This window comes from Notolabrus celidotus, chromosome 18 (assembly GCF_009762535.1).
Source record: "Notolabrus celidotus isolate fNotCel1 chromosome 18, fNotCel1.pri, whole genome shotgun sequence".
NCBI classification, from domain to species: Eukaryota; Metazoa; Chordata; class Actinopteri; order Labriformes; family Labridae; genus Notolabrus; species Notolabrus celidotus.
This window is the reverse complement of record NC_048289.1, coordinates 13235999-13247764: the sequence shown is the minus strand read 5'-3', so window position 1 is coordinate 13247764 and position 11766 is coordinate 13235999. Positions and strand designations below refer to the sequence as shown.

The window sequence follows — 11766 nt, the reverse complement described above, 5'->3', positions numbered from 1 at the left end:
CTCTGTGTGTGTTCATCCTGTTGCCATGGCTCCAATTGGAGAGTTTGACACAACATCTGCAGCTTATAGTGCCTCATTACGGATGAAATCACTGCAGTGGAAAGTCAGCTCATATGGGTGTCCTTAGTGGGCCGTGCAGCTCCAGGTCCTCGAAGCGCGCTTTCGTAAAGGTTACCGTGACAGTTGAGTACAAAAACATCTGTTTCACAACATGCTTCAAACCTAATTGAGCCAATGAAACCTCTTTTTTTCTCTGTGTTCTGATGATGTGAACTATTTACTGGGAGGATGGTTAGCGTCTGTTTGACGTTAGTTCACGTGGGAAAGGCGGTTCTCGCCATGTAACGCGCACACAAAACGTTCCAGGCTGCAGAGAGAAAGAAAAAAAGTTTATCAGGCATTTGGGAACAGTTAGGTAAGACTTCCTCGAGAATTGGCCGTAATATTTGGAGAAAACATTTTGAATACAAGGGCAGAGGATGTTTACTCATAAGAATCTGAATTAATAAGAAAGCAGATTTTCTCAGTGCTTAAAGGATTATTTGTGTGGCACACAGCACAGACGTTGCCATAGCAACTGATGGTCTTCATTAATACATGAGACAATGCTGTGACAGGGGCCAACCTGATCGCACTCCGGGCATGCGTCCACTAGCTTTTTGTTATTGCATATTTGTGCAGCAGCAGCAGCAGCAGCGGACTACACCCTTCTCCAGGCATTAATAACACCACCCTGCGTCAGGGACACTCACTATTCAAATGTCAGCAAAATACACCAGGGCTGTTTTTGTTTCTGCACAGCATGTTGACCGAGATAAAGCATATCTACGTTTTTACTTTCGTTCGTCTTTTCCCAGAGGTTTGAAAATCTGATAGTCTTCTTGTGAATGTCATCTGTTTTTGCCTGTTGCTCTTCTGCTGCGTATGGGACCGCGCTCGTGCCAGAGAGTTGTGTTTTTTGGCAGGGGGGAGTGAATGACGTCGACAGGCGTGGTAATAACAATGAGAACACTATTAAATCCAGACAACACCGACTCTCTAAGCTGCTTTAAAAAATGTGGAGAGAAGCCTGCAGGGCGTGGTCTTTAAATATGAAAGTCGTGTTTTGAAATATTCATACCTGAGGCGGTTTTTAATTGAAACTTTCACTTGAACTTAAAGCACAATGAAAGCCACACACTCTGGTCCGAGGAGTTTCCTGTGAGTGCGCACAGAGAATCCGAGCAGTACAGTACATAGGAAATGACTCATAGGAGTTGAACTGTTAGCGTGGGTGTGTGCGCTATTAAAACAAGGCGCAGACTCCTCCGGGTGACTCACTCTGATGCTCGCTTTTCCATGCTCAAACCTTGCACAGCACGGATTGTTAATCAGATGAACTTTCGGGAATCGTGTTGCCGACAGCGAACAGCTTTTCTCCCGCAGACATGATGTCTTCAAACACTCTCTGCGCGCTCTGTGGACTTATTATAGCGGCTGTGACCAATTTCTACGGTGTAAGCGCACAGAAAAGTAAGAACAACTTTTTTATTCATTTCACGTTTTTATTCATACAAGTTGTCAACATTTTTCGCAAAATAACAATTTCAAGTTCTTACTTTTTTCTGTTTCATTTCAAATTTTAATTCATGCGCAGAAGTTTGGTGTCTTTTGTTTCTGTGAACATGAATCACAGTTCGGTGGACTGTTCTCCCTATAATGGAGTCAGATAGTGAGTCCGTTTACAGAGCCGCTTCCTTTACCAGCTGCATTTCTCACCGGTTCCGCATTCCGATCGCCTTATTTCACCCCGTCCATCCGTGCCCCAGAGGGAGAAGGACCGGCCACATGGAGAGGGAGCACTGTCGGTGTCCATTATACCCAAAATCAAAGTTTTACTAACTCACAGAAACCCTGGGAAAATATGCCTTTTACTTTGTTTCCTCAGCCGCCTGAAGTTTGGATTCGATCCCAGCGGGAAACACGAGACTCAGGTTGCACTGAGAACATGAAATCTTGAATAATTACTCGGCCCAGGACCTGTTTCCTCAGGCGTAAACGTAACCAAGTGCTTTTAAACACACTAAACTCCAAACATACTCCACCTAGAGTCTCTCCGTGAGAAACAATCTCTACATCTGGACCTCAGCTGTAGATCCACCCACCCCCTTCCAGTTTATGACCAAACACAGCACCCCCACACCCAAAAAACAACCTCTGTCAGGCTAGGTGCTGAGATCTGCCAAGGTCGCCTGGGAAAACAAAGAGATGGCTTTAAATTTGTTCCAGATTTTAAATACAGGAACAATGAGAGGCTGCGGAAACCTGCCAAGCTGAATCACTTCTTTCTTACCCTTTAATTTAAGTTCAAACTTGGAAACATGTTCAAAATGTTGCATCATGGGTGTAATCAGCAGGTTCAGGTTCAGATGTGGTTTGAGTTTGAACAGTGGTTGACCAGCAGTCAAGGTTCAGTTCCTCTCACTGACCTTTTGAACTCTGGAATGAGAGCCCAGCCGGCCCTGCTGGATGATGTCAGGCTGAAATCAGGACGGGAAGTGCTTACAAGAACTGTGACACATTTTTTCTGTGACCACTACAAAATGAGTCAGTTCTGCAGGCAGGCGGTGTGTGAGTCTCTGGGGGACCTGAGCATGTGGCTGTAACATTAACAGAGTAAGAGGTCAAAATGCCTGAAACATGACATTTTGAGCAGGTGGCTTTTGGCTGCATCTGGTTTAATAATGACCTGTTGTTTGACAAGTTATGCGTCTGATGTGCCCTTTGAAACACCTGGATCTCATGCTCAAGAAAACCGAAGGTCCATTTTTGGCTTCAGTTTTGATCTTTGTGGATTTTTTGTTTCCAAGTGATAAGAGTAACCAAGGCCATTAAACTGGAATCTGGGTTGAAGTAGTAAGACAGTTAAAGGGCCACTCCAGAAATGTAGTTATGCACCTTAATGTTTGGGAGCTCACAAGAGACACATTTTAAGCATTAGTCAAAATCAAATCAGGGAGTTTGATGTATTGGTTTTTTTTTCAAATGTGAAGCATGCAAAACACTGGATACTACATTTCCCATAATGCTACGTTATTGAATCTATCTTCAAACTATATACCTACCCTTTAAGCTTCTTTTAGACTTCATACCTGCAAGGTGTAAAGCATTACTTTCTATTAAAAAGGGAACACGTAACATCCCTGCTGAGACACATTTAATATCATCCATCTGTCAACACACGCTGAGAATAACTGCAAACATGTCAGTAAGTACTTTTGTGTTTGCCTGATAAAAGTTACTTTTTAAAAGATTTAAGGACATTTCTTAAATCCATTTTCTGAGTGGTTAGCTCTTAAAATGATCTTTAGTGAAGCAATACATATATTTTAAGATAATTACTGTGAACTTTTTACTTTCCAGGTACTTGTATTGTACAAAACATCGGAGCTTCTACCTTGCAAAGTCTTTTATGTCACTTGTCATCCACTACCTTTAACATTTTAGAACGAAAAACTTGGCTGATTTAGATAGAACGCAAAACACCTCATACAAAACTGTCATGTTTCAGATGTCTGTGATTTACATGTAGAAATGTAGTACTCAGAGTTCTCAGACTAGGAAAACTCAATCAATCAATCAATCAATCAGTCAGTCAATCAATCAATCAATCAGTCAATCAATCAATCAATCAATCAATCAATCAATCAATCAATCAATCAATCAATCAATCAATCAATCAATCAATCAATCTTTATTTGTATAGTGCCAAATTATCTCAAGACACTTTCACAAACATAGGAGGTCTAGACCACTCTATGTCAAATCATGAACACAGACCCAACTTCAAGACATCATGAGCATTGCCGATGAGAGTATTTAGCTAGTTACAGTGGTGAGGAAAAACTTCCTTCCAACAGGCAGAAACCTCGAGCAGAACCAGACTCATGTTAGACAGCCATCATGCCTCGACCGAGTTGGGTCTTGAAAGATGGATAGAGGAGAATAAGAATAAACTATGGAGTTATTTTCCCTTTCTAAATTTTGTTTAATCATTTTATAATCCCAAGATTATTTTGTAACCCCTCAGAGAAGGCCTGACCCTACTGGTCAGAGACCACTGTATTAAACTATAATTATCAGAAACTTATCTGCAACATTAATAAAAACTGTGTGCTACTCATAATTTATCGTCTGAATAGCCTAGCAAACAATGCAATATGTAAATCATTCTATTTGTACTTTTTAAACCCAATTACATTTGGTGGATTAGATTTAGATTTAGTGTCTGATGGATAGTTTTACAATATGATACAAGCCTTGAATAAAAGTTTCACATACTTTATTTAGTGGCTGTTTCTGCTGCATTGTGCTCAGACTTGTACTTCAAACTGTCTTAATGGCACTTGAGAAATCCCTCAAAGCTGTCACAAACATGAAGTATTACATCTCTTAAGTTTCTTTTTCTTGTCTGATGTATCTACAGCTCTGTTTAGTTTAGTTTAAAAACTTTAATGTCCTCCAAGAGGCAATTTGTGGTACAGCACAGCTTTAAATAAAACACAACATCATGAAAGGTACATCAGACGCACACAACAAAATGATCAAAACAACCAATAGTAGCTGTTTCACAGTAGTAGTCAGTGCTAGGCAAATGTGAACATGTAGACAACCTTAATTAGATCACTGGTCACTGGTTTAATTGAATTATTGCCATGGGAATGAATGAGATTTTGGCGCAATATTTTCTTATCTTTGGGTATCTATACCTCCGTCCAGAAGGGAGTAGCTGAAACTCCACTGAGAGTGGGTGTAATGAGTCAGTCTCACACATTTTGTTTGCATTAAGTTATGATATGTCAGGTGGTGGTTCTTCAGCTTGATATCACAATACTCATCAGCTGATGTTTCTGCACATTCATTTCATCACTTGTGGTTTACGTCAGACTCGCCTCTCTAGTAGTTTGGTATTACAGTCAGTGGTGATTCAATCAGCAAGTTTCAGCTTCAAAATTACCACAAATTACACTTAACACTGGCTCAGTGTGGGTCACTTTTAATCTATGCAAATACACACATGACACAAGGAAAAATATTATCATTCTATCTACTGGTTATCTGCAGACTACTTCCTGTTGCTTTGCAACGTCTGGTTTTGTTTCATTAATTTAATCAGTTGTATTATTCACCATATTCACATCGCTTTCCTTTGATATGAAGCTCAGGTTAGAAAACTCAGACACTGTAACATAGAGACAGCTGTGTTCCAGTTTGAAAGTGGCATAAACTTAGGTATTCAGCATTATTTGATTTCTTCTTGACTAATGAGAAACTGTGAAGACGATGAGCAGTGTGACTCAAGACAGAAGATATCAGCTTACTTCAGCTAACCTCCACCTTCTAGCTTACAGTATGTAGCCTGTGAGTAAATTGTAATGTTCTATTCTATTGTTAGCTAGGAATGAATGTATTTCCTTCTTCCTACTTCCCTATAACCAGACTTGATTCAGTGATACAAGCTTTCTGCCTCTTAATAGTGATATTATGTTGTGAGTGGCTGAATGCTAACATTAGCTGTTGTCTGACCATAGCTAATGGTTCTAAAATACCATGTATTAGCTTTTCACTATTTATTGTCTTAGCAATTGATCAATTGAGAATCAAATAATAATAATAATAATAATAATAATAATAATAATAATAATAATAATAATAATAATAATAATAATAATAATAATAATAATGCCCTGTGATAGGTTGGCGACCTGTCCAGGGTGTACCCTGCCTTCCGCCCGAAGCCAGCTGGGATAGGCTCCAGCACCCCGTGACCCCTAACGGGATAAGCGGTCAAGATGATGGATGGATGGATGGATAATAATAATAATAATAATAATAATAATAATAATAATAATAATAATGCATTTTATGTATAGGCACCTTTCTTGACACTCAATGTCACCTTACAGCATTAAAACAAACAGAGTTTAAATAACAAACAGTAAATAAAATACAATTTAAAAAGTTTTAAGTGAATGGACAGTAGAGTTGTGGTCAGATGGAGTAAGCCAGGTTAAACAGATGAGTTTTGAGTTTAGATTTAAAATGTTGGAGTGAGTCAGTGTTACGGAGGTCAGGTGGGAGAGTGTTCCAGAGCTGGGGAGCAAGTAGTATATATACTACTTATAAATAAGTATTAATGTCTTGCAAGATAATCTTAGTTTACTCTAAACATGAAAGACATAACAACATTTGAGCTACACACAACCTTCATTGTTGAATCAGGGGACAAGGGCAGCTTTATGAATTTAGTTTATTGTTCAAGCAGAGTTTTTTTTCCTTCAGTTTTCTGTCATAATCATTATTTCATGACCTTGGGTTATTAATGCACACATGCCTCTTAACAAAAGCCAGGATGTTTTCGAAAACCACAAACCAAAACACTGAAACAGTCTCAACACTCAGCTTGCTATCAGTGCTAAATGCGTCACATCTTATAGTTAATTCCTTCCTTATCATCTGGGAAGTGCTCAGCTTTAATTGTTCAGCTGTCTCCCTCCTGTTAAAGGAGATGGAGCTTTCCATTGTGTCCACAGACGTAGATATGTACTGTCTGAGCTTCTCACAGACACATTCAGTGCTTCTCTGGAAGTCTCACATGTACAAAGAAACAAAACAATTCAAAGGAAACTCTATGTAAAAATCATATCCTGCTCTTCACACACTGCCTGCATGTTCACACACCAGTAGTCATTGAGTAATACTCTCATCATGCTGTAACTTTGCATCAGCAAGTCTGAGCCAAAGGAATTTCCCAGTTTCACTTAGCTAGAAGCCACAAAGTTCCTCACGTGTTCAGCTACAGTCACACTTTGTACCGTCTTAGCTTAGATTTTCCTGCAAGTCACCTGGTTACTGTTTGTTTAAGTTTCAGTTTTATCCAGAGTTAGGGAATTTTTGTTGCATCATCTCTAAGTATTACCTCCACATCATTATTTTCCAGACAGTTAAGCAGTGTGAATTATTTCATAAATTATGGAAAATGTTGTGCCCAGGGCCCTGCTTTGACAAAATGTTTCCTACTGAAAGAAATCAAAGTTACATAACTAACACATGATTCTTTCTGTGTGCAGGTTCATGTGGAAGTTCAGAGTTTTGGAACTCAGATTTGGACGTCTGTGTGTCGTGTTCATCATGCAAACAGTACCCAAAGACACCGTCATGTAACACATGTAAGACAGAGACTCAAACACTGAAACGTAGCTTACTTTCTGCTGGTTATATTCTTGTAGCTAATGTTCTTTTTGTACAATCAACAGGTAAATCTGTGGAGGAGACATCTGACGTGTGGAAACTGGCAGCCATCACAAGTTTCTCAGTGCTGGCAGTTGTCTTGGTCGGTGCCGCGTTGATAATCGGGGTCATGGTGCATCGACGCAAGTCACACAAACGACCTCTACGTGGTGAGATAAAGAGCAGAATTAAGGACATTTACAAGTACAGCAGTTATCTTTTTTTGTGAAAAAACGCAATGTCTCATCTGAAATTATAAAGAAATCTGCAATTGATTATAATGTCAAGAATGCTTGTCTTGTTGACAACATGAAATTAAATGTTAAGTGTTTTCTCCACCAACTAGAGATGACAAATTACTGTGTAAGGGATCTGCCATGCAAAAATAGTCAAGTTTGACACAATTCTACTCTAGATTAATTGAAAGAGGGATTTATTCGATTTTTTTAAAATCTTGACCACTGTATCAGAAGGGGCACGAACATACTGTATCTAAATTACTGTGCATTTAAGATAAAGACATGGAGTACAATCCTGTTTGAGTGACTTTAAAGGTGGGATAGATATCCATAATTTATGTGAGGATTACTTCAGGGTTGAGTAATACTTTGAAAAAAGATGTCATGTCCCTGGTGCACAGTGTTTCTTGGTTACAAGAGAACGAAATGTTCAATCACTGTTTTGGCACAAGGTTTTTGCAGCTGTGTCACAAAAAATCAAAGATGGAACAGAGAATGACTTTTCCTGCCTGTATTATTTAGAGAAAACCGACTTTTTAAAAACAAAAAGCCATTTTTACATGTTATAGAAGGAAGAAAAACAGCTGTAAGTGACAAAATGAGGGTAACTGCCTCGGTTTCAGCGTCCGGGTATTACTAGATCACTGTTTATTTTCTTTATTGTAAGTTACTGTAACCTGGGTCAGAATAGATGCATCTTTAATGATAGTAGAAATTGAGGTTTTAATTTTGCAGAGAAGGGATGATCTTACTTTTCTCTCTATTTATTGCAGAACCTATTGAGGAAACAGCGGGGCCACTCTATCATGCTTAAACAATTCAGTAAGTGTCATCTTCACTTTGTCCTATCAAGCAATACATTTCTATATTGATTTGAAAGGAAATGTAATCAGTCAGTGTTACTAACCTTTTTATGACCATTTTATGAAATTCAGCCTGTTTGCGGGTTTAAGTCTTTATTACCAACAATGTATATTGGTAAAGCCAGTAGAGTCCAATGCATATAAAGCTGGAAATGTAAAAAAAAAAAAAATGTTGTTTTGTAGGTTTAATAGCACTGCCATGCTTATGCAGCAAGAGATGTCATTCCTTTTAGACCAGAAATGTCATTGCAGCTCCATTAATATAAAGCCAACAATATCATGTATGTAATAGTTGCAATGTCATGCAGGTAATAAACTTGCAATATTTTGATTGTAATCCAGCAGTGTCATGCAATTAAAACACCAGACAATACCAAGCAAGTACAGCCAACCATGATATTCATGAAAAACTGCGATGTCATGTATGTTAGCATACAGTATCTTATAATTGCTATAATTGGACTTTTAGTGCCTACTGATCTATTACCTTTTTGGCTGTACAAAACATCTTTATAGTATTTGAAAATAGAATATAGATTACATTAACAGATTACAACATGAAAGTTACAGGTTTTTATTGAAGATTCCAGAAATGTTAATTCAATCTTATTAAGTTTATATAGTTCAGATCTAATCATAACAGTATTATGCTTGTTGGTCATCATTGAACATAATGTCATGTAAGAGATCTTAATTTGTATCATGGCCTCCACAGCCTCATCTTCCTCTGAAAACAGATGTGACAGAAGCAAGGAGCGACTGATTCAGAGCTGGACGGAGCAACCTCTGAACCATGAACTGTGTACTCTGACTGCAGGGTCTCCTCTTCAGAACCGGACCATTTTTATTTATTAGAAGAGACGTGCTCGGGGTCTTCCTGCTGGAATTACAACGAGCAACTCACACCTCTCTAGGAGTAGTTACAACATCATATTAGTGGTATCATTCTCAGATTAAATGTGCCTTTATACTCCACTTAAAGGAGATTTTTTGATGCAGAAAACCTCTTCAGGGGTTACATATGGTTGATTTAGAAACAAGATAAAACTAGTCTTTCTTCAGAGAGATGGATACTTGCCAAGTCCTCCATTGTGCTGTTGTGCAGCAGGACTCCGGTGAATGTAACACAGCTACTGCTGCCTGCTGGGCTGCATTTTGATCTCCTGCTATTCAGCGGGGTTAGATGGGGTCTTTCTGCCGGTCAGTTACAAAAACAGCCTCTGTAAGATCAATCACATGTGAGTTAGACATACTGTTAGGCACATTAAGGCAATTTGAATGTAGCTACCTTCACAGACATGTATTCTAGCCCTATGCCCTGCCAGTACCTCAGTGTACCTGTTGTTTTAGTAGCCTGATACAGTGATAAAGCTGGTGATTAACTGTACTCATCCACTGTTGCTGCCTCCTTGGACCAACTCTTACCCTAGCCTTACATCGTTGTCTTGTCCTTTTATAATGTTTCAATGCTTTCAGAGATGCAAGCATGATTTCTTTCTCTTAAAAAAATCCCAGAAATCATACATTTTCTGTCCAGAGAGCTCATAGGACAGGATGTTTGAAACACTAGACACGTTCTCAAACTGCTAACATGTGGGAATGCTGCGAGGAATGTACTGTAGTGAAGGAAATGACACCTACAGAGTTTTGGGTGGAGCCACACAATCACAATGCTTACTGACTCTCAGCATGCAACAGGGCAAAAAGATAAATGTTTGTATGTATTTTATTTTGTAGCCATAAAAAACAGAGAGAAGCAGGGGATAGTGGTATTTTTTCACTTCGTTATATAACTCATGCTGTTTGTTATCTTTAAAACATGTAGCAGTGTGTGGTTACTCATATATTGTGTGTGACTGAATGTTTCAGGTCATATTTTTAGATCTGTATGCCTGTGGGTTAATTGTCCCCCTCAGGCAGCAAAAATCACTTCAAATCCTTTTTTTTCTGTAGTTGTGAATATTATTTATTTTTTGAGGTATCTTGCAGAGATGTGTCGCATCATCTGCAAGTGACAAGCACACTTTTTTAAGGGACTCCAGTGAAGATTTGTGTTAAACTTCCACCAGGCCAGCCAAATGTTACTGAGCAATAACTAACATTTTCTGCTTCTTCTCTTGCTTCCTATTACTAATTGTAAATACTGTACATGCACTGGCTTCTTTTTCTTACTGCAATTCCAATACTTTCTTTATGTACCAAATGTATTTTCACAATAAAACTGACAACTTCCAATGATGACTTTTGCAGTTGTGAAATCTGTGTAGTTTCTACCATGTAGGCATCTACAGTATCTCACAAAAGTGAGTACACCCATCACATTCCTTCTAAAGATGATGCACAAGAAAGCCTGCAAACAGTTTGCTAAAGACAGCAGACTAAGGACATGGTTTACTGGAACCATGTCTTGTGGTCTGTTGAGACCAAGATAAACTTATTTGGTTCAGATGGTGTCAAGCGTGTGTGGTGGCAACCAGGTGAGGAGTACAAAGACAAGTGTGTCTTGCCTACAGTCAAGCATGGTGGTGGGAGTGCCATGGTCTGGGTCTGCATGAGTCCTGCCGGCACTGGGGAGCTACAGTTCATTGAGGGAACCATGAATGCCAACATGTACTGTGAGATACTGAAGCAGAGCATGATCCCCTCCCTTCAGAAACTGGGCAGCAGAGCAGTATTCCAACATGATAACGACCCCAAACACATCCACAAGATGGCCCCTGCCTTGCCAAAGAAGCTTTGGGTAAAGGTGATGGAGTGGCCAAGCATGTCTCCAGACCTAAACCCTATTGAGCATCTGTGGGGCATCCTCAAACAGAAGGTGGAGGAACGCAAGGTCTCTAACATCCACCAGCTCCGTGATGTCGTCATGGAGGAGTGGAAGAGGATTCCAGTGGCAACCTGTGAAGCTCTGGTGAACTCCATACCCAAGAGGGTTAAGGCAGTGCTGGAAAATAAAGGTGGCCCCACAAAATATTGACACAATGGGCATTTTCACTTATGGGTGTGCTCACTTTTGTTGCCAGTGGTTTAGACATTAATGGCTGTGGTTTGGGTTACAGTAAATTTACAGTTACACAAGCTGTACACTGACTACTTTACATTGTATCAAAGTGTCATTTCTTCAGTGTTGTCCCATGAAAAGATATAATTTAATATGTGCAGAAATGTGAGGGGTGTACTCACTTTTGTGAGATACTGTATATGTGTAAAAAAAAAGAAAGAAAGAAAAGAGAAGCAAATTATAATTGGGATTATTTGTAAGAATGTGGACAAGAAAGAAGCACATTGTGTTTCCAAGTCTTTTAATTCATTTCAACTAGTTGTATTCCAATAATTTGCTTATATCCTAAACTACGTTCTAACAAAGAAGTAAAAATCTACGTTTCAGAGTGACA

At 39.1% G+C, this 11766-nt stretch overlaps 1 protein-coding gene across 1 annotated transcript; it reads left to right on the top strand.

Annotated features, from left to right (window-relative positions):
- The first annotated feature begins 1106 nt into the window (after positions 1–1106).
- Positions 1107–10610, top strand: LOC117830576 (tumor necrosis factor receptor superfamily member 12A). Its single transcript, XM_034708778.1, has 5 exons — positions 1107–1512; positions 7110–7208; positions 7296–7439; positions 8282–8330; positions 9087–10610. The coding sequence occupies exons 1-4, from the start codon at positions 1428–1430 to the stop codon at positions 8320–8322; spliced, it is 369 nt and encodes a 122-aa protein (XP_034564669.1). The 5' UTR covers positions 1107–1427; the 3' UTR covers positions 8323–8330; positions 9087–10610.
- The last annotated feature ends 1156 nt before the right edge of the window (positions 10611–11766 follow it).